The sequence below is a fragment of the Macaca mulatta genome, chromosome 7 (genome assembly GCF_049350105.2).
Source record: "Macaca mulatta isolate MMU2019108-1 chromosome 7, T2T-MMU8v2.0, whole genome shotgun sequence".
NCBI lineage: Eukaryota > Metazoa > Chordata > Mammalia > Primates > Cercopithecidae > Macaca > Macaca mulatta.
Window position 1 is genome coordinate 42,903,742 of NC_133412.1, and position 22,346 is coordinate 42,926,087.

At 41.5% G+C, this 22,346-nt stretch overlaps 1 protein-coding gene across 6 annotated transcripts in view; it reads right to left on the reverse strand.

Moving 5' to 3' along the window:
• The window catches only part of DPP8 (dipeptidyl peptidase 8), a 76,036-nt gene that overhangs the window by 26,410 nt on the left and 27,280 nt on the right, over positions 1-22,346 (reverse strand). For all 6 annotated transcript variants that reach the window (XR_013395679.1, XR_013395678.1, XM_015142500.3 and 3 more), the window contains 7 exons: positions 21,465-21,575; positions 18,336-18,464; positions 15,336-15,397; positions 11,249-11,349; positions 9,966-10,143; positions 8,942-9,101; positions 3,989-4,068 (listed from right to left, as the gene is read on the reverse strand). Coding sequence is in view for 4 of the 6 variants with exons in the window: in XM_015142500.3 (XP_014997986.2) it covers positions 3,989-4,068; positions 8,942-9,101; positions 9,966-10,143; positions 11,249-11,349; positions 15,336-15,397; positions 18,336-18,464; positions 21,465-21,575 (821 nt within the window). In the remaining 2 variants the exon portion in view is untranslated. The remainder of the gene's footprint in view (positions 1-3,988; positions 4,069-8,941; positions 9,102-9,965; positions 10,144-11,248; positions 11,350-15,335; positions 15,398-18,335; positions 18,465-21,464; positions 21,576-22,346) is intronic.

Below are 22,346 nucleotides of genomic sequence, written 5' to 3' on the forward strand. Positions count from 1 at the left end.
TGCACTCCAGCCTGTGCAACAGAGTGAGATTCCGTCTCAAAAAAAAAAAAAAAACTTCGGGTGGGAACAGACTTGTAAAAGCAGAGAAGGAAAAAGATAACTTAAGTCAAAAAACAAATCAAGAACAGAGGGAAAGGGCCAGGCATGGTGGCTCACGCCTGTAATCCCAGTACTTTGGGAGGCAGATTGCTTGAGCTCACAAGTTTGAGGCCAGCCTGGCTAACATGGTGAAATCCCGTCTCTACTAAAAATACAAAAATTAGCCGGGCGTGGTGGCAGGTGCCTGTAATCCCAGCTAGTCAGGGGGCCGAGGCAGGAGAATCGCTTGAACCTGGGAGGTGGAGATTGCTGTGAGCTGACTTCGCACCATCGCACTCTAGCCTGGAGGACAAGAGTAAGACTTGTCTCCAAACAAAGAAACACAAAAAAATAATAGAAGGAAGGAAAGGCCAGGTGCGGTGGCTCACGCCTGAAATCCTGGCACTCTGGGAGGTCAAAGTGGGTGGATCACCTGAGGTCAGGGGTTCAAGACCATCCTGGCCAACATGGCGAAACCCTGTCTCTACTAAAAATACAAAAATTAGGCGGGCATGGTGGTGTATGCCTGTAATCCCAGCTACTTGGCAGGCTGAAGCAGCAATGCTTGAACCCAGGAGGCAGAAGTTGCAGTAAGCTGAGATCATGTCACTATACTCCAACCTGGGCGACAGAGTGAGATTCCATCTCAAAAAAAAAAGAGGGAAAATAGAGAGAAAAACAGACTAACATATCAATGTATCACAAGCAAACATGACATGAAAGAAAACTGATAAACGTAGTGGCAAGTAGTAGATGTTTAGGTGGCTCAAATAAGGATCAGATGTATGCAATTACAATTATTGGGGTTCCCTCAGCATTATGTAATGACTCTTATCCTTCAACCATCACATAGCATGAAATTTACATCAGTGTAGTTTTCTGTTTTCAGAACCCAGAATTCCACAATAAGAGTTTTTTCTCAGGTGACAGTAACATCCAAGGTCCTTCAACAGAAAAAAATATTTGGAAACAAAAATAAAACCCAAAAATTTATTTGGATATATAACAAGAAGGCCACGTGAGGATCTCAGTGGAAATGAGACTTTAAAGGTCCATCTTGATACCCTAAAGTGTTTGTTGTTGCTGCTGTTTTGAGGCAGGTATCATTCTGACACCCAGGCTATAGTACAGTAGTACAGTATTGTGGTCACAGCTCAATGCAGCCTCAACCTCCCAGGCTAAAGCAATCCTCCCCACTCAGCCTCCTTAGTTACTGGGACTACAGGAATGCACCACCATCACCAGCCTGACTTTTTTTTTTTGGTAGAGATGGAGTCTGCCTATGTTACCCAGGCTGACCTCAAACTCCTGGGCTAAAGCCATCCTCTTGCCTTGGCCTCCCAAAGTGCTGCAATTACAGGTATGCCCCACCATGCCTGTCTAATTTAAAAATTTTATTTGCAGAGACAGAGTCTCACTATGTTGTCCAAGCTGGTATCAAATTCCTGGGCATAAGTGATCTCCCAACATTGGCCTCCCAAAGTGTTGGAACTACAAGTTTGAGCTACCATGCCCAGCAGATACTCTAAAGTTTTTACTAACAAAAACAAACCTGGGATCTGGATCTTCATTATGTCTCCTTAATCACTTTAGAAACTACAAGTGATTTTTACAGTAGTCAGTAAACATAATCCTTCAATAAATATTCCTGTCAATTTGAGGAAACCACACTTAGGCCTTCACTAAATCCTGGCAGCATACCTCAACTGTATGTGTCACACACATACAGGATGGAGTCCCTAGGCATCTCATGAATATGATCATCCAAGTGACAGCTGCAACAAATGCAAGGTACTTCAAAAAGGCAATTTTTTTTTCTTTAAAGAATTCACTGAATTGGTACTGAGAATAAAAGAGGGTGGACTTCCTTCCTTTTCCTTATCAATCTAAGTAAGCTCTGTATAAATGCCCATCACTCTTTGCAGGTGGTGGATTAAAGTTTAAATTTGTGGGGTAAGATAAACAGATGAATGAAAGACAATCACTACTTCAGAAGAAGTAAATGCAATTTATTTATTTATTTATTTTTGAGACAGAGTATCACTCTTTCAGCCAGGCTGTAGTGCAGTGATATGATCACAATTCATTTGCAGCCTGGACTTCCTGCACTCAAGCGATTCTCCTGCCTCAGCCTCCCAACTAGCTAGGACTACAGGTGTGCATCACCATGCCCAGCTAATTTTTTTTTTTTTTTTATTTTTGGCAGAGACAGGGTCTTATATGTTGCCCAAACTGTTACTGAACTCTTGGCCTCAAGCAATTCTCCAGCCTTCATCTCCCAAAGGGCTGGATTATAGGTGTGTGCCACTGTGCCCAGGCAGTAAATGCAATTTATAATGTAGATACAAGTAGTCTGTAATAGATTTTTAAGTCACTTTTCAAACCATATGCTAACTTACAACTTTTGCTAGGCTCTAAAACTATGAATATGTCCCTTTCTCATCAATGAGCAACAATACATTTTAAAATGGTGGGCTTGGCCAGGCGTGGTGGTTCACACGTGTAACCTCAGCACTTTGGGAGGCCGAGGCGGGTGAAATGCTTTAGCTCAGGAGTTTGAGACCGGCCTGGGCAACATGGCGGAACCCTGTCTACAAAAAATACAAAAATTAGCTGGGTGTGGTGGTGTGTGCCTGTAGTCTCAGCTACTTGGGAGGCTGAGGTGGGAGGATGGCTTGAGCCCAGGAGGCAGAGGTTGTAGTGAGCCAAGATTGTGCCACTGCACTCCAGCCTAGGCAACAAAGTCAGACCCTGTCTCAAAAAAGAAAAGAAAATGGTGAGCAGGACACGGTGGCTCACGCCTGGGAGGTGGCAAGGTGGGAGGATCCTTTGAGCCTGAGAGTTCAAGACCAGCATGGCCAACATGGCGAAATCCTGTCTCTCCTAAAAATACAAAAATTAGCCGAGCATGGTGGTGCATGCCTGTAATCCCAGCTACTCGGGAGGCTGAAGCAGCAGAATTGCTTGAACCAAGGAGGTGGAAGTTGCAGTAAGCCAAGATCATGCCACTGCACTCCAACCTGGGCTACAGAGTGAGACTCCATCTCAAAAAAAAAAAAAAAAAGAAAAAGAAAATAGAGAAGAGAGAAAGACAAACTAACGTATCACAAGTACACATGACATGAAAGAAAACTGATAAACGTAGGGGCAAGTAGTAGATGTTTAGGCGTAGTAGATGTTTAGGTTTGAGACCAGCCCAGTCAATATATATGAGACCCTATCTCTACCAAAAATTTAAAAATTAGCTTGTGGTGGTGTACACCCGTAGTCCCAGCTACTCCAGGGGCTGAAGTGGGTGGATCGTCAGCCTGGGAGGTTGAGACTGCAGTGAGCCATGATTGTGCCCTGCACTACAGCCAGGGTGACAGAGCAAGACCCTGTCTCACAAAAAAGAAAAGAAAATAACCTTTAGGAACACATCTATAAAAGAGCTATAAAATAAATGAGATTTATAATTTAAACTAAGATTATTTCTTTTCAACAATGTGAGTAATTTTAGGCCCTAACTTAGTATTTTAAAAATACTGGGGTTGGCTGGGCACAGTGGCTCACGCCTTGTAAAGTGAGGCCGAGGCGGGCAGATCACGAGGTCAGGAGTTTGAGACCAGCCTGGCCAACATGGTGAAACTCCGTCTCTACTAAAAATACAAAAAAGTTAGCCGGGTGTGGTGGCACCTGCCTATAATCCCAGCTACTTGGGAGGCAGAGGCAGGAGAACTGCTTGAACCCGGGAGGCGGAAGTTGCAGTGAGCCGAGATCACCCCACTCATTGCACTCCAGCTCTGGGCGACAGAGCAAGACTCTGTCTCGGAAAAAAAAATACCGGGGTCATATTAAATTACACTCATTTTTAGCACTGCATTCACACAGTAATACTGACCAAACATATCAGTAGAATAAAATAACATACATTAGATCCATGCCGGCCAAGAACTTCCCATTCACCACTGGTAATTGCTATCTCCTCTTTGATAGGACACTTGAAATCACCTGAAGATAAATATAATTATAATTCAGTACATTATACCAGACTATTAGCAAATGAAACAATTAAGAACAGTACTCTAAGCTCCTTTTTCCAAAAAGTTATGTTTGGAGTAATAAAAATGTTTTTGAACTAGACAGAGGTTACACAGCATTGTGAATGTACTAAATGCCACTGCATTGCTTATTTTTATTTTTTATTTTTTTGGAGACAGAGTCTCACTCTGTTCCTGAGGCTGGAGTGCAGCAGCATGATCACAGCTCACTGCAGCCTTCGCCTCTTAGGCTCAAGCTTTCCTCCTACCTCAGCCTCCTGAGTAGCCAGGACTAGACACCACTAAACCCAGCAAATTATTATTTTTGGTAGCAATGAGGTCTCACTATATTGCCCACGCTGGTCTTGAACTGCTGGCCTAAAGCCCTCCCGCCTTGGCCTCTCAAAATACTGGGATTACAGGCATGGGCCTGAATTGTTTATTTTTATATGGTTAACTTAATGTTTTATGAATTTCACTTCAATTAAAAAAACTCTACAGTTAAAAAAACAATCCAAGTTATGAGTCTTTACAATAATTGGAATAATAATGGAATGATCTATTTAGATAATGCAAAAATAGCAAAGAGATTTTTTGGCAAAGCCAGAAGAAAACTCAAAAGCACCTGTATTCTTGAACCTTTGGTTAGACAAACAAAGAAGTCTAATGGATTGACAAAGCATTTCTTTTCTTTTTGTTTTTTTTCCATAACTTGTTTCTGTTGATTTCTTTTTTTCTTTTTGTAAAACTTTCCCAAGATATTTTCAGATTTAAAAATAAATAAAGTCAGTGTTAAAGGTGCTGGTCGGCCTTCTTACTTGTACTCTTGTACCTTAGACACTGGGGTAAAAAAGGAGGTCCAGGGCAATGCAGTGATATTTCTGCCAGGATACTCCCCCCAACCCCAAACTCAGTAGTTAGTTGAAAGTATGACATTTACAGGCTAGAGAGACCCAAATACCTCTATTCCACCCCAGTGCTAGGTGGAAGTTGGGTCGGCTGCTGCCCCGAGCCAGCTTTATCTTCTGAGTCTGGGCTTTGGAGGAACAGGAGAACTGGCTCTTGGCCACTGTGAGGGGTACAGCTTTGCCACTCAAATATATGTTATTATGGCATTCAGGGAGCCAGGGTCCAGAGCTGCAGGGCTGGGGTCCCTGTCTCACTCCCACAAAGACCATCACACGACTGGCCATAAAGGCATTAAAACCAGCCTGGTGCAATCCAAAGGCACTGAGTTAGGACTGGCTTGACTCCCTGGCACTTCTGAGGTAGCCATATCAGCTATTTCAATAAGGCATTTCTTCTAAAAGTGCAACAAACTACTTTAAAACCCACAAAAGAAAATGTTTAATACAATTGTTCTTCATTTGCCAAACAATTACCCAGGTAAGTGTTTACCATAGTAAATGTCAACATGTCCCATTCGTTTTGTTTTTGTTTTCTTCCTGTTCTGCTCTGTTGCCCAGGCTACAGTGCAGTGGCACGATCACAGCTCATTGCAGCCTTGACCTCCCCAGGCTCAGGTGATCCTCCCACCTCAACCTCCCAAGTAGCTAGGACTACAGGTTCATGCCACCACACTTGGTTAGTTTTTTTTTTTTTGTCTTTTTTTGTAGAGACAGGGTTTTGCCATGTTGCCTAGGCTAGTCTCAAACTCCTGGACTCAAACAATCTGCCTGCCTCAGCCTCCCAAAGTGTTGAGATTATAGGCGTGAGCCACCACACCCAGCACTCATTTGTTTTTATGAGCGTTTGTCTTGACAAGGCTCTCTCAGTGGCCTATAGGAACAGCTTAAAAAGGGAAAATCATTTCTCTTTTCCTCACTGCTTGTATCTATTGCTGTGGGGAGTGACAGCTGATGACAGGCCTAGGAGGAGAGACAGTACTAGTGACTTTCCTAGGCTTTCACGTAAGTTTTTTAAAAAATTGTAAACTCAAGGAGCACAAAAAAATTAAAAAATCAATTTAGTACTTTAAATACTATAGACAGAAATTACAAGATTAACATAGATAAATACTAACTGTTTTACATTACAGCTCTTAAGAAAGCAAAGAGGAGGAAGAAGGAAATGAAGTAGATATGAAGGTAAAGGAGGATGACTTGCAGCAAGAAAGACTAAGATGGCTATTATTTAAAAAGCAGAATATAACAAGTATCATCCAGAATGTAGACAAATTAAAACCCTGTGCACTGTTAGTGGGAATGTAAAATGGGGCAGCGGTAGCCACGACCATTGGTGTTTCAATGATGTAGCTCCTATGGAAAACAGTATGGTAGCCCCTCAAAAAACTGAAAATAGAATTACCGTATGATCCAGAAAATTCCACTTTTGAGTACATACCCAAAAGAACTGAAAGCAGAGACAGGAACAGATACTTGTACACCCATGTCCACAGCAGCATTATTCACAATAGCCAAAAGGTGGAACCAATCCCCCAGTGCCGACGAACAGATAAACAAAACGTGGTATATACGTACAACGAAATCTTACTCAGCCCTAAAAAGGAAGGAAATCCTGACATGCACTACAAAATGGATGAAACTTGAGGGTATTATGCTAAGTAAATAAGCCAGTCAAAAAAAGGACAAAAACTGTATGACTCCACTTAAATAAGACATCTAGAGTAGTTACATTCACAGAGACAGAAAGTGGCTGCCAGAGGCTGGGGGTAAGGGGGTAATAGAAAGTGACTGTTTAATGGGTAGTTTCAGTTTTGGAAGATGAAAAAAATTCTGGAGACTGATGGTGGTGATGGTTGCACAATATGAACATAATCAGCTGGGTGCAGTGGCTCACGCTTGTAATCCCAGCATTTTGGGAGGCCAAGGCTGGTGAATCACATGAGGTCAGGAGTTCGAGACCAGCTCGGCCAACATAGTGAAACCCTGTCTCTACTAAAAATACAAAAATTAGCCAGGTATGGTGGCGCACACCTGTAATTCCAGCTACTCAGGAGGCTGAGGTAGAAGAATTGCTTGAACCTGGGAGGCTGAGGTTGCAGTGAGCTGAGATAGCACCACTGCACTCCAGCCTGGGTGACAGAGTGAGACTCTGTCTCAAAAAAATAAATTAATTAATTAATTAAAAAAATATATAAATATACTCAATGTCACTAAACTATACCCTTAAAAATGGAAAAATGGTCACAATGCTAAATCTTGTTATGTACATTTTTCCACAAAATTTTTTTTTTTTTTTTTTGAGAGGGAGTCTCCTGCTTGTCACCAAGGCTGGAGTGCAGTGGCGCGATCTCAGCTCACTGCAAGCTCTGCCTCCCGGGTTCACGCCATTCTCCTGCCTCAGCCTCCCGAGTAGCCGGGACTACAGGCGCCTGCCACCATGCCCACCTTTTTTTTTTTTTTTTGTATTTTTAGTAGACACAGGGTTTCACCATGTTAGCCAGGATGGTCTCGATCTCCTGACCTTGTGATCCACCCACCTTGGCCTCCCAAAGTGCTGAGATTACAGGCATGAGCCACCACGCTTGGCCCTCTTCCACAATTTTTAAAAAGGGCCATGCTGAATCTGTTAAGTTACAAATGGAGTTAAGCATACAACATAACTTACCATAAAGTGCCTCCTATTCTAAAACAAACTATATTATTACAGTTGAGAACTGTAACTTGGTTTTAGGAAAACCCAGGAAAAGTGTTCTATGTACCCATTCACTTTTTCTACGCTTATGCATCCATTCTGAATCATATTTTCCAGATGAAAAACCACCACTTAAGGAAAACCACCTTTTTTTTTGAGACGGTGTCTAGCTCTGTCGCCCGGCTAGAATGCAGTGGCGCGATCTTGGCTCACTACAAGCTCCACCTCCCAGGTTCATGCCATTCTCCTGCCTAAGCTTCCCAAGTATCCGGGACTACAGGCGCCCGACACCGCGCCTGGCTAATGTTTTGTATTTTTAGTAGAGATGGGGTTTCACCATGTTAGCCAGGATGGTCTGGATCTCCTGACCTAGTGATCCGCCCGCCTCAGTCTCCCAAAGTGCTGGGATTACAGGCGTGAACCACCGTGCTCGACAGGAAAACCACTTTTTAAAGAAAAATTAACTTCAGCTGATATAATATTTAATTTTACTTTGGGCAACATAATTATATCAATCCAAAGACCTATAACTATAAATTAACTCCAGTGTAGATGTGCACAGTATAAGAAACACCTAGTGTGTAAAAATATCTAATAATTACATAACATTTAAAAAATAGTGTTGTCTTTTTTTTTTTCTTTTGAGACAGAGTCTTGCTGTGTCGCCAAACTGGAGTGCGGTGGCATGATCTTGGCTCACTGCAACCTCCGCCTCCTGGGTTCGAGCGATTCTTCTGCTTCAGCTTCTCGAGTAAGCTGGGACTACAGGTGCACACTACCACGCCCGGTTCATTTTTGCATTTTTTAGTAGAGATGGTGTTTCGCCATGTTGGCCAGGCTGGTCTCAAAACTCCTGACCTCAGGTGATCCGCCTGCCTCGGCCTCCCAAAGTGCTGGGATTACAGGTGTGAGCCACTGCACCCAGCCAAAAATAGTTTTTTCTAAATGGGCTCACTTTAAACAAATTAAAAATTGCAGTCAAAGCAAAAGTAGAAAGTAAAAATCAGTAATCCTGCTACTTACAGATTATTCACTATTAATACTTTATAGTACGTGTCAATCCATTAAGAACTTTGTCCTGTGTTTTTTACACATACATGTATTTATATTTTTGTTTAACTTACATATTAAGTTTAATGAAGCAAGTATTTGATGCTTACAAAGCATGCAAAAGATACATTCCCCTGTCCCTCCCACCTTCTGCTTCCAACATTTTTTCTGTTTTTAAAATAAAATGGATTTCTTACTTGGAGCAGGCAGCCCACCACTGGATCGTTTATATTTGCTTTCCTTTAAAATAGATGTAATTTTGTATAAATGACGGAAACCTGTTTTGCATTCAGAGGCAAAAATAAACTCAATTTCCTCTTCGTGACTTTGGGGAAAAACATGAAAGATGTCATGGATCTGTAAAATGAATAGCTAAATTTACTATACAGATTATGAAAATACTACATAATTCAATTAGGCTATAATAAAAATTACTTGATAAATATACTTTGAAATATAAATAACCATCAGTGCCACAGGAATGCTGTATTTACAGTAATAAATTTTGCTTGGGGCTTTCAGATTTATTTTGCTTTAGTCAAAGACTTCATCTACTGAGAAGTAAATGTTTTCAAATGGAGTAAAAAGGAAAATATGATGAAAAGTTTTTTCTTACTCAACATCTCTATAATCCTTGAAACATGGCACAAGGTTTGTTTAATAAAATAAATCTTGTTACAGAGAGATGAGGTAAAATTTTTTTTTACTTTTGTTTTCCGAAGAGAATTTTTCTAATAGTTCAGGGGAAAACAGGTATTTATAGGCAAATCATATGAAGCTTAAACTTATATTCAGCTAGGAAGTGAAATGGCTTTATTTATTTTGTATCTTAAACTTTTCTGCTAAATTGGAAAATTCAAAATTCAATTAAAAATTGGTACATTTTGGTACAGTTTGCCAACATAAAAGAGAAAGTCTTTTCTAGACCAGACTCATGAAGTCCTCTCAGAAGCACTGATGAGGCTGTGTATTTAATATCTGTTATCTCCAGGAACAAATCTGAGGCCAAGGAGATGTCATTTCAATGGCACCTACTTTCTATCTATTAAATACAAACCATTCCATTCTGGAACCATCACTCGAATTGGAATTGTTCATACTAAAGAAATAACATGGTCCCTTTAAAATAAAAAAAAAAGCATTTTGATAGTTTGCTATATAACTTCATTTGCTTTAGCATTCTGAGAAAATATTTAAACAAGTACAGGAAAAAATGCATACATTTATCCAGATGTCTGTTGTTTCTTCATAGATAATTAGTGGCGTCACAGAGTCAGGCACTGACTCAATGAGTCTCTGCCTTTCCATAACATCATCTTCTACTGGGATAAATAATTCAGGTGAAATCAACACTATTTGTAGGCGAGTTTGGGAGCGATCTAGTAGGATGGACCAAGCACTATTTAAATAAATAAAAGAGAAGAACCAGAAATAAAGCAAGCTATCGGAAAAAGAATCCTCTATATCTCATTTGGCACCTATCAATTATATCTATAATCACAATGAAAGAACTGCTTTAGTGTATATTAAATTATCACTTACAAATAGTTAATTAAAAATACACTTTAAGCTTCAATAGAATTTATAAAAAGTGGTTTTCTTGAAATGTCCAAAACCACAGTTGACCAGTGAAAGTGTTTTATCCCTGTAGGCTGGCATGAGCCTATAATCCCAGCACTTTGGGAGGTCAAGGTGAGAGGTCTGCTTGAGGCCAGGATTTCAAGATTACAGTAAGCTACGATCATGCCACTGCACTACACTCTGGGTGACAGAGAGAGAGACCCTGTCTATATAAACAAAAGTTCTGCCAAGTGCAGTGGTTCACACCTGTAATCTCGGCACTTTGGGAGGCTGAAACAAGAGGATAACTAGAGCCCACGAGTTTTGAGACCAACCTGGCAAAATAATGAGACATCGTCTCTACAAAAAATGAAAAAAATTAGCTGGACATGGTGGCATGTCCCTGTAGTCCCAGCTACTCAGGAGGATACCTTTAGCCGGGGAGGTTGAGGCTGCAGCGAGCCATGACTGCACCACTGCACTCCAGCCTGGGTGACAGAGCGAGACCCTGACTCAAAAAAAAAGTTTTCTCCCTTTAGTATCAACGTCAACAAATGCCAGTCTTGTGAAACTCCTGCTGTCTACCTGAGACACAGAAACTATTTATTTGTAATAATCCTCATATAAAGCTCTACAATTATACAATTTTTAAAAATATACATTTATGTGTGAGCCTTCAAGTCATATAATTTAATCACAAATAACACTGTGAACCATAACTGGCTGAGTATACAGACAGAATTAAACTGCAGTGCATCTATGCTTATAGGGTTACAAATGCACAAATCCACTTAATTCAAGAAAAATGCCTTGTGCAGTAATAACTATACTGCAAATTTACATGTGAAGGCAGCTCCAACTACAAGGCAAACCTAACAGCACAAATATTCCAAAGCTCTGGATCCTAAATTAGTTATAAAGAAGTAACAATTTAACATACGCACTATTTTCCCTCGGGAGTCCATCCAGCTCTGGCAATATATTCAACTCCTTCAAATAGAATCTCAAAAGGTTGAATTAGTTCCTTATCTATGACATCCATAATCTATTAAAAAAGAAAAAAAAAGAATCTAGTTATAGAAGATTTAGATAAATAATTAGCTTGCTAGTCTACTTTAACAATTATCCAAAAAGCAGGAAATTTTCCCAGAGTTAGGTATTAAAAAGGCACAAAGGATATAACAAAACCAGGAGTAAATTCTGGTTTACCTATACTGGTACTCACTTTTTGTGCCTAAAAAAGTTCTAAGCACTTTTAACACATCCTAAAAGTCTATTTCTTTGATAGTTGATACTAACAGAACACTTGATAATAACTGGTAAAATCAAGTTTTAATCACCTTAAACTCGGGTATCCAGAAAAATAATAGTCCCTAATTCCCTATATTTCACCTAGAAATATATATATACACACACACAGTAATCATATTTTATTTATACATATGTGTGTGTGTGCATATATATATATTTGAGACAAGGTCTCATTTTGTTGTCCAGGCTGGAATGTAGTGGCCTGATCACAGCTTACTGCCTTTGCAATTTCCCAGGCTCAAGTGATCCTCCTGCCTCAACCTCCTGAGTAGCTGAGACTACAGGTAAGGTGTGTGCTTGTAATAAAATTAAATAAAATATTAATTTTTAAATTTTTTGTAGGGATGGAGTCTCCCTATGTTGCCCAGGCTAGTCTCAAACTCCTGGGTTCAAGTGATCCTCCTGCCTTGGCCTCCCAAAATGCTAGGATTACAGGCATGAGCCAGTGTGCCCAGCCTAAAATATATTTGTATAATATATATATTTGTAATTATGTATATATGGTGGGGTTTTTTGTTTTTTTGAGATAGAGTCTCACTCTGTTGCCCAGGCACCATCTCAACTCACTGCAACCTCTCTCTCCTGGGTTTAAGTGATTCTCCTGCCTCAGCCTCCTGAGTAGCTGGGATTACAAGCATGTGCCACTGCGCCTAGCTAATTTTTGTATTTTTAGTAGAGAAGGGGTTTTACCATGTTGGCCAGGCTGGTCTCGAACTCCTGACCTGAGTGATCTGCCTGTCTCCCAAACAGTTGGGATTACAGGCATAAGCCACCGTGCTCGGCCCATTTGTGTAATATATTAAAGAAATAGCCCCGGCAGGATAAGCAAACTTTTTTCTTTTAAAAGTCTAACAAACACACAGTAAAAAAAAAATAATTTTTAAAAACTGCAAAGGATCTGAATAGACAGTCTTCCAAAGAAAATATATACATGGCTAATAAACACAGAAAATGATTCCCAACATCGTTAGCCATCAGAGAAATATAAATCAAAACCACAATGAGATACCACTTAAAACACAACAGCAGCCAGGCGCGGTGGCTCACGCCTGTAATCCCAGCACTTTGGGAGGCCGAGGCAGGCGAATCACGACATCAGGAGATCAAGACCATCTTGGCTAATAACGTGAAACACCATCTCTACTAAAAATATAAAAAAATTAGCTGGACGTGGTGGTGGGCACCTGTAGTCCCAGCTGCTTGGGAGGCTGACGTAGGAGAATGGCATGAACTCGGAAAGTGGAGCTTGCAGTGAGCAGAGATCGCACCACTGCACTCCAGCCTGGGTGACAGAGTGAGACTCCATCTCAAAAAAAAAAAAAAAAACAAAAAAAAAAAACAAACCCACAATCGAATGGCTATAATAAATATAATGGACAACAAGAAGTGTTGGTGATAATGTGGAGAAACTGGAAATCTCATACAGGCTGAAGCAGGAGAATCACATGAACCCAGAAGGCAGAGGTTGAAGTGAGCCGAGAATCGCACCATTGCACTCCAGCCCGGGTGACAGTGCGAAATTCCATCTCAAAAAAAAAAAAAAAGGTTGCCTAGTGCTGGGGGATATGAGGAGGTTGGAATATAAAATAGTGCATGCTGAGTGTGGTGGCTCACACCTGTAATCCTAGCACTTCAGGAGGCTGAAGTGAGAGGATCACGTGGGCCCAGGAGTTCAAGACCAGCCTGGGCAACACAGGGAAATCCTGTCGCTACAAAAAATAAAACGAGCTGGGCATGGTAGTGTGTGCCTGTAGTCCCAGCTACTTAGAAGGCGGAGGCAGGAGGATCACTTGAGCCTGAGAGGTTAAGGCTGGGCTGAGTGGGACTGTGTCACCGTACTCCAGGTTGGGTGACAAAGTGAGACCTTTCTCTTTTTTTGTATTTTTAGTAGAGAGGGGTTTTACCATATTAGGCAGGCTGGACACTTTCTTCAAAAAATAAAATAAAATAAAATAAAATAGTGCAGCCACTTTGGAAAAACACTTTAGTTCCACAAAAGGTTAAAAAAATAGTCATCAAATGACTCAACAATTCTACTTGTAGGTATATACTCCAGAAAAATAAAAACGTAAGCCCACACAAAAACTGTTACATACATACTCATGGCAGCATTATTCTTAATAGCCATAAAACAGAAACAATCGAAATGTTCATCACCTGATAAACACAATATGGTATATCCATATAAAGGTATTATTCATCAATTAAAAATAAATGAAGTATTGATACATGGTACAACATGGATGGACCTTGAAAGCAATCTAAGTCAAGGAGACCAAACTACATATTGTATGATTCCACTTATATGAAATGTCCAGAATAGGCAAATTTATAGAGATAGAAAGTAGATTAATGGTTATCTAGGCTGGGCGCGGTGGCTCATGCCTGTAATCCCAGCACTTTGGAAGGCCAAGGTGGGCAGATCATGAGGTCAGGAGTTTGACACCAGTCTGGTCAACATAGTGAAACCCTGTCTCTACTAAAAATACATAAAATTAGCTGGGTGTGGTGGTGTGTGCCTGTAATTCCAACTACTCGGGAGGCTGAAGCAGGAGAATCACGTGAACCCAGAAGGCAGAGGTTGAAGTGAGCCGAGAATTGCACCATTGCACTCCAGCCCGGGTGACAGTGCGGAACTCCATTTCCCAAAAAAAAAAAAAGGTTGCCTAGTGCTGGGGGATATGAGGAGGTTGGAGGATGATGGCTTAGAAGTATAGGGTATCTTTTTGAGGTAATAACAATGTTCTAAAACTGCCTGTGGTAATGGTTGCAAAACTCTGTGAATATACCAACAGCCACTAAATTTTAAACTTTAAATAAATCATATTACATGTGAGTTATATATCTCAGTAAAGCTGTTTTTAAAAAAGTCTAGAAGAGGAAGACTGACTCAGGAGCCTCTCTCTCTGCAGGAGAGAAAGCTATCCTCTTTTATCTTTTGCCTGTTAAACCTCCACTCTTAAACTCAAAAAAACCCCAAAAAAGTCTAGAAGAGAATATTGTTTTTTAGCTAGTCTTGTGTGCATGCAGCTTATAAGCATTTGGCTGTTGAAACAGAAAGCTGTAGTACAAGTCAACTGTGGGATTTTTTTTTTTTTTTTTGGAGACAGTCTCTCGCCCTGTCGTCCAGGCTGGAGTGCAATGGCCGGATCTCGGCTCACTGCAAGCTCTGCCTCCCGGGTTTACGCCATTCTCCTGCCTCAGCCTCCCGAGTAGCTGGGACTACAGGTGCCCGCCACCTCGCCCGGCTAGTTTTTGTATTTTTTAGTAGAGACGGGGTTTCACCGTGTTAGCCAGGATGGTCTCCATCTCCTGACCTCGTGATCTGCCTGTCTCGGCCTCCAAAAGTGCTGGGATTACAGGCTTGAGCCACCACGCCTGGCCACTGTGGGATATTTAATGCACCACGGACATCTACCCACCACAAAAGGTAACCAGTCAATAACTACCTTTTTTTTTCTTTTAACATTAATCTGGAGAATAAAGGCAAACAGAAAAACTACTGGAAAGGAGTGGTTAATATGCATATCCCCATATTCCCATCTTATGAACCAGCAGGATGATTTGTAAGTAAAAAATTAGGTCAGTCTAAAATCATGATCCACAGATATCTCAGCAAGTTCAGTAAGTCCAAAAATAAAAAAGTGTATCAAAGAACCCTACTGGGCTGAACAGATTAGTCAAATGACACAGAAGGTCAACTCAGCATTTTATACTTACCCTTCCTTCGGCATCAATCATTATTTCTGACATCTTAAAAGTGACTTTAGGATTTGCTGTACCTTTAGAAAGAGACATAAATGAATAGTAATGTTTATCCAAAATTGCTCAAATTAATTTTGCCAGATCAATTCTCTTTACACTTTAGTTAAGTCAAGAATAATGTATAGGTCGGGTGCGGTGGCTCATGCCTGTAATCCCAGTACTTTGGCAGGTTGAGGCAGGTGGCTCACCTGAGGTCAGGAGTTTGAGACCACCTTGGCCAACATGGTGAAACTCCATCTCTACTAAAAATACAAAAATTAGCCAGGCGTGGTGGTGTGCGTCTGTAATCCCATCTACTTGGGAGGCTGAGGCAGGAGAATCACTTGAACCTGGGAGGCAGAGGTTGCAGTGAGCTGCCATTGCACCACTGCCCTCCAGCCTGGGTAACAAGAGCGAGACTCCGTCTCAAAAAAAAAAAAAAAAAAAAAAGAAAGAGATATAAATGAATAGTAATGCTTATCCAAAATGACTCAAATTAATTTTGCCAGATCAATTCTCTTTACACTTTAGTTAAGTCAAGAGTAAAGTATATGCCAGGCACAGTGTCTCACGCCTGTAATCCCAGCACTTTGAGAGGCCAAGGCAGGCGGATCACTTGAGCTCAGGAATTCAAGACCAGCCTGGCTCACATGGTAAAACCCCATCTCTACAAAATATACAAAAATTAGGCAGAGCGCAGTGGCTCACGCCTGTAATCCCAGCACTTTGGGAGGTCGAGGCAGGTGGATCACCTGAGGTCAGTGTGAGACCAGCCTGACCAACATGGTGAAACCCCATCTCTACTAAAAATACAAAAATTAGCCAGGCATGGTGGCACGCGCCTGTAATCCTAGCTACTCAGGGGGCTGAGGCAGGACAATTGCTTGAACTTGGGAGGCGGAGGTTGCAGTGAGCTGAGATCGCGCCACTGCACTCCAGCCTGGGCGACAGAGCGAGACTCTGTCTCAAAAAAACAAACAACACGAAAAAAACGGCTGGGTGCAGTGGCTCACGCCTGTAATCCCAACACTTTGGGAGGCTGAGGCAGGTGGATCACGAGATCAGAAGTTCGAGACCAGCCTGGCCAACATGGTGAAACCTTGTCTCTACTAAAAATACAAAAATTAGCCAGGCGTGGTGGCAGGCACCTGTAATCGCAGCTACTTGGGAGGCTGAGGCAGGAGAATCACTTGAACCTGGGAAGCAGGGGTTATATTGAGCCGAGATCGCGCCATTGCACTCCAGCCTGGATGACAGAGCAAAAAAACAAAAACAAAAACAAAAACAAACAAAAACAAAAAAGCAAAAAAACAAAAATTAGCCGGGTGCAGTGGTACACACTGCACCAGGCTGGTCAAGCTACTCAGGAGGCTAAGGTGGGAAAATGGCCTGAGCTCAGGAGATGGAGGTATAGTGAGCCAAGATCACACCACTGCATTCCAGCCTTGGCAACAGAGAGAGACCGTCTCAAGAAAAAAATGAAAAAGAATAATGTAGATGGTCAGAGCTTTACTGCACAAGAATCTCAGAGCCCCATCTCAAATTCATACTTTTTGAATATCAAAAAATAAGGGGTTTGGCCAGGTGCGGCGGCTCATACCTGTAATCCCAGTACTTTGGGAGGCCGAGGTGATCCCTTCAGGTCAGGAGTGGTGAAACACCATCTCTACTAAAAATACAAAAATCATCCGGGCTTGGTGGTAGGCACCTGTAATCCCAGCTACTCAGGAGGCTGAGGGAGGACAATCATTTGAACCCTGGAGGCAGAGGCTTCAGTGAGCCAAGATCACGCCACTGCACTCCAGCCTGGATGACAGAGCAAGACACTGTCTTAAAAAAGTAAAATAAAAATAAGGGGCTTGCCCATCAACCAACAAGTGGATTTTAAAAATGTAGTATATATACAACAACATGGAATACTACTCAACCACAAAAAGGAACAAAATAATGGCATTCACAGCAACCTGGATGGAGCTGGAGACCATTATTCTAAGTGAAGTAACTCAAGAACGGAAAACCAAGTATCATTGCTCTCACTGATAAGTGGGAGCTAAGCTATGAGGACACAAAGGCATAAGAATGATATAAAGGACTCTGGGGACTCCAGAGGAAGGGTGGGAGGGGGGTGAGGAATAAAAGACTATACATTGGGTACTGTGTACACTGCTTGGGTGATGGGTGCACCAAAATCTCAGAAATCACCACTAAAGAACTTATCCATGTAACCGAAAACCACCTGTTCCCCAAAAACTATTGAAATAAAATTTTTAAAGAATAAAAAAAAAACCAACCAGGCTGAAAAGAGTCCGAATGAAATAAAGTGAAAATATGTATTATTTTCACAATTGAAATGCTGTAAGAAGCAAAATGGGGAAAAAAAATCACTTATTATGAACAGTATCACTTAAAAATCTGTATTTGCTAGCAAAGACACCTTCTCCTTTTTCTTTTTTTTTTTTTGAGACAGACTTTTACTCTTGTTGCCCAGGAAGGCAATGGTGTGATCTCGGCTCACTACAACCTCTGCCTCCTGGGTTCAAGCAATTATTCTGCGTCAGCCTCCCAATTAGCTGGGATTACAGGCATGCACCAAAACGCCTGGCTAATTCTGCATTTTTAGTAAAGATGGAGTTTCACCATGTTGGTCAGGCTGGTCTCAAACTCCTGACCTCAAGTGATCCACCCGCCTCAGCCTCCCAAAGTGCTAGGATTACAGACATGAGCTACCACGCCTGGTGCAAAGATACCCTCTAATTCATTCCTTGAGGAAATCAATTATGTGGACATCCCTACCTTTGAAAAGAATAAAAAACGATCACTCTTTAATTCAAAATCTATTTTTGTGATACCCAGTGAACAACCCATCATAAATAAGGCTGGAAATGACCAATGTCATTGACTACACCTTTGGATGACTACAGAATCTTATTTGGAAAGAGGAAATGAGTGAATATAAATGCCAATGGAGTACAGTACCTGTTTTAGGATAACGGAATGAATCTGCCCTCCTTGTTTCCAGCATAGGGGATGTAACATGAATAATTTCCACCTCAGATTCATCATTTTCTTCATATAGAATTCTAAGAATTTTACCACCACTGGGAGCTTAAAAGAAATTTAGATATTGAAAATTTAGAATAATTATTCCAGAAAGTAGTCATAACCAACCGTTCCTTCTAGTATCAGATTTCTTATAGTGAAGAATAACTTATGTATAAAATACGCTACCTGTTTTGTAGGAAAATATCACTAGTCTTTGTAGCAGCAAGGTGAGTTATTGTTAAGCCACTTCTTTTGGAGGGAAAACAACTGGAGATGATATGTATACATATTTTTAAAACAGGGAAAAACAGGCCGGGCGCGGTGGCTCAAGCCTGTAATCCCAGCACTTTGGGAGGCCGAGACGGGCGGATCACGAGGTCAGGAGATCGAGACCATCCTGGGTAACACAGTGAAACCCCGTCTCTACTAAAAATACAAAAACTTAGCCGGGCGAGGTGGCAGGCGCCTGTAGTCCCAGCTACTCGGGAGGCTGAGGCAGGAGAATGGCGTGAACCCGGGAGGCGGAGCTTGCAGTGAGCTGAGATCCGGCCACTGCACTCCAGCCTGGGTGACAGAGCGAGACTCCGTCTCAAAAAAAAAAAACAAAAAAAAAACCAAACAAACAAACAAAAAAAACAGGGAAAAACATTTTTGAAGGACTTCATTCTTACATACCATAAAATGCATTCTTTGTTGAAAAATGAAATATTTAATTACATTTATAATATTTCCCATTAAAAACATAAATACTAAATACAGTTCAGTTATTTTGAATAGTTTCTCTATTCATGTCAAAATCGTGTTCTAACAAATACAACAAAACATTTCACATCTTAAAATAAAATGTCCAAATCCAAGACATGGCTTACAAGTATTTTTCAGGGTCTCTTAGAGATGCATTCAGACTGCTAGCTCCAAACCATGAGTAGGTCATGAAATCTATTAATGGGTCACAATCAGTATTTTTAAAAATATAACACACAAACCACACCCTGGGCAACATGGTAATACTCCATCTCTACAAAAAAATATAAAAATTAGCTGTGTGTAGTGGCTTGCGCCTGTAGTCCCAGGTACTTGGGAGGCTGAGGTGAGAGGATTGCTTGAGCCTGGGAGGCAGAGTTTGCAGTGAGCTGAGATTGCACCACTGCACTCCAGCCTGGGAAACAGAGACCCCGCCTCAAAAAAAACAAAACAAAAAACTCAAAAACAAAAAAACCCAACATAACAGTATCAGGGAGTATTACACATAAGAATAAGTATTGCGGCCGGGGGCAGTGGCTCACACCTGTAATCCCAGCACTTTGGGAGGCCGAGGTGGGTGGATCATGAGGTCAGAAGATTGAGACCATCCTGGCTAACAAGGTGAAACCCCGTCTCTACTAAAAATGCAAAAAATTAGCCGGGCGCAGTGGCGGGTGCCTGTAGTCCCAGCTACCTGGGAGGCTGAGAGGCAGGAGAATGGCTTGAACTGGGAGGCGGAGCTTGTAGTGAGCTGAGATTGTGCCACTGCACTCCAGCCTGGGCGACAAGAGAGAGACTATGTCTCAAAAAAAAAAAAGAATAAGTATTGCTTCTTGAAATTTGTTTTCAGTTTTATCTATACAGTATATGTATTAGGCCACAATACAAGTACACTTCTAACTGGATCATGGTCAAAAAGTTTGAAAGCCAAGCTTTAGTGAGCTGTTTCTCAGAGAGTGAGGTATTTGTGAATTTGCCCCAAGAAAGGGAGGAATTTGTTCCCTTTTATCCTATCCATTCATACACTGATTTGATCATCTGTTTAACAGACTCTCTAGTCAAATTTTTATAGCAACACATTAAGGTGTGTTTTTTTGTTTGTTTGTTTTTCAGACTGAGTCTCGCTCTGTCGCCAGGCTGGAACGCAGTGGCACAATCTTGGCTCACTGCAATCTCCACCTCCCAGGTTCAATTGATTCTTCTGCCTCAGCCTCCCGAGTAGCTGGGACTACAGGTGTGCACCGCCACACCCAGCTAATTCTTTGTATTTTAGTAGAGATGGGGTTTCACCATGTTGGCCAGGATAGTCTCGATCTCCTGACCTCATGATCCGCCCACCTCAGCCTCCCAAAGTGCTGGGATTACATGTGTGAGTCACTGCGCCTGGCCAAGGTGTGGTATTTTTTATTTTGCCACCAATGCTGCCAGCATTACCAAGACCAGCCTTTAGGAGAAAAACTGGCAAAGAGAATTGAGGGGCCAGAGGCATTAAACCACAATACAATTGTTTTTACTAGACTTCATTATGATGAAATATAATCTACATTTTTTTTTTTTTTTTTTAGACGGAGTCTCACTGTGTCGCCCAGGCTGGAGTGCAGAGGCACGATCTCGGCTCACTGCAAGCTCCGCCTCCCAGGTTCACATCATTCTCCTGTCTCAACCTCCCTGTAGCTGGGACTACAGGCACCCGCCACCACACTCGGCTAATTTTTTTTTTTTTTAATTTTTAGTAGAGACGGGGTTTCACTGTGTTAGCCAGGATGGTCCCGATCTCCTGACCTCGTGATCCACCCGCCTCGGCCTCCCAAAGTGCTGGGATTACAGGCGTTGAGCCACTGCGCCTGGTTATAATCTACAGATTTTTGAGACAGAGTTTCACTCTCAGTGCCCAAGATGGAGTGCAATAGTACGATCTCAGCTCACTGCAACTTCCGTCTCCTGGGTTCAAGCGATTCTCCTGCTTCAGCCTCCCGCGTAGCTGGGATTACAAGTGCGTGCCACCACGCCCCGCTAATTTTTTGTATTTTTATTAGAAATGGGGTTTCACCATGTTAGCCAGGCTGGTCTCGAACTCCTGACCTCAGGTGATCCGACTGCCTTAGTCTCCCAAAGTGCTGGGATTACAGGTGTTAGCCACTGCGCCTGGCCTAAACTATATATTTTAAGTAACTACTGGCATGAATCAATCATCATCACTTTGGAATCTATTATCCACTTTCAAATCTATTAACCAAGATTTAGAATCTGCACTTAACTGACAGTTGAATATTATAATACTTTAAAATGATCCATAATACATTATTTGAACCCCCTTACTTGTTTCAGCTTTCGGACACCACCAATAGCCAGAATATCTATCAAATTCTTCTTGGAGAACAAAGGTAGCAACTCCAGCTGATCTGGCATCTTCTTCCATGTTGGCTAGCTCTAGACAAATATAAAAGGCAAAATTACCACAGAAAGCTATCTTTTCATACGTACAAAGCAAAATGATTCCGTTTATTTGGAAAGGTAGCTGGAGTACAGTGGTAAACCCTGGAGCTAAATGGACTGAGTTCAAATCTGGGGTCCATCATTTACATACTGTCTGACTTTGGGCAAATCATTCAATCTCATTCCACTGCATTATCCCATTTGTAAATGAGAATAAAAGGCTACCTTGTGAGGCTGATATGAAGATTAAATTAATTAATTCACATAAAGCACTTAGAACAAAGCCTGGACCACAGTACATGCTCCAAATAAATGTTATTATTTTCCCAATTAGCAGGATCATGGAAAAAAGATTACACGTAAAGGAGCAGAGTATAGGGGACACTTGCAACTCTCCTACACAGAGAAGTATTCTTAGACCTAGAGTGAATCTTATAGGTCATATAATTCAACCATTCTTCTTTCATCTCATTCAGTTGGAGCAGCTCAGCTTTCATCTGTTTTACACTCAGGTTTGCAGCAAATAGTTTGAAGGGGACTCTTGTTTTAAAAGAAAACCACAAAGCCATAATTATATAAGATTTTGAGGCCAGGCGTGGTGGCTCACGCTTGTAATCCCAGCACTTTGGGAGGCCGAGGGGAACAGATCACAAGGTCAGGAGTTTGAAACCAGCCTGGCCAATATGGTGAAACCCCGTCTTTACTAAAAATACAAAACTTAGCCAGGCATGCTCCTACTTGGGAGGCTGAAGCAGAAGAGTCGCT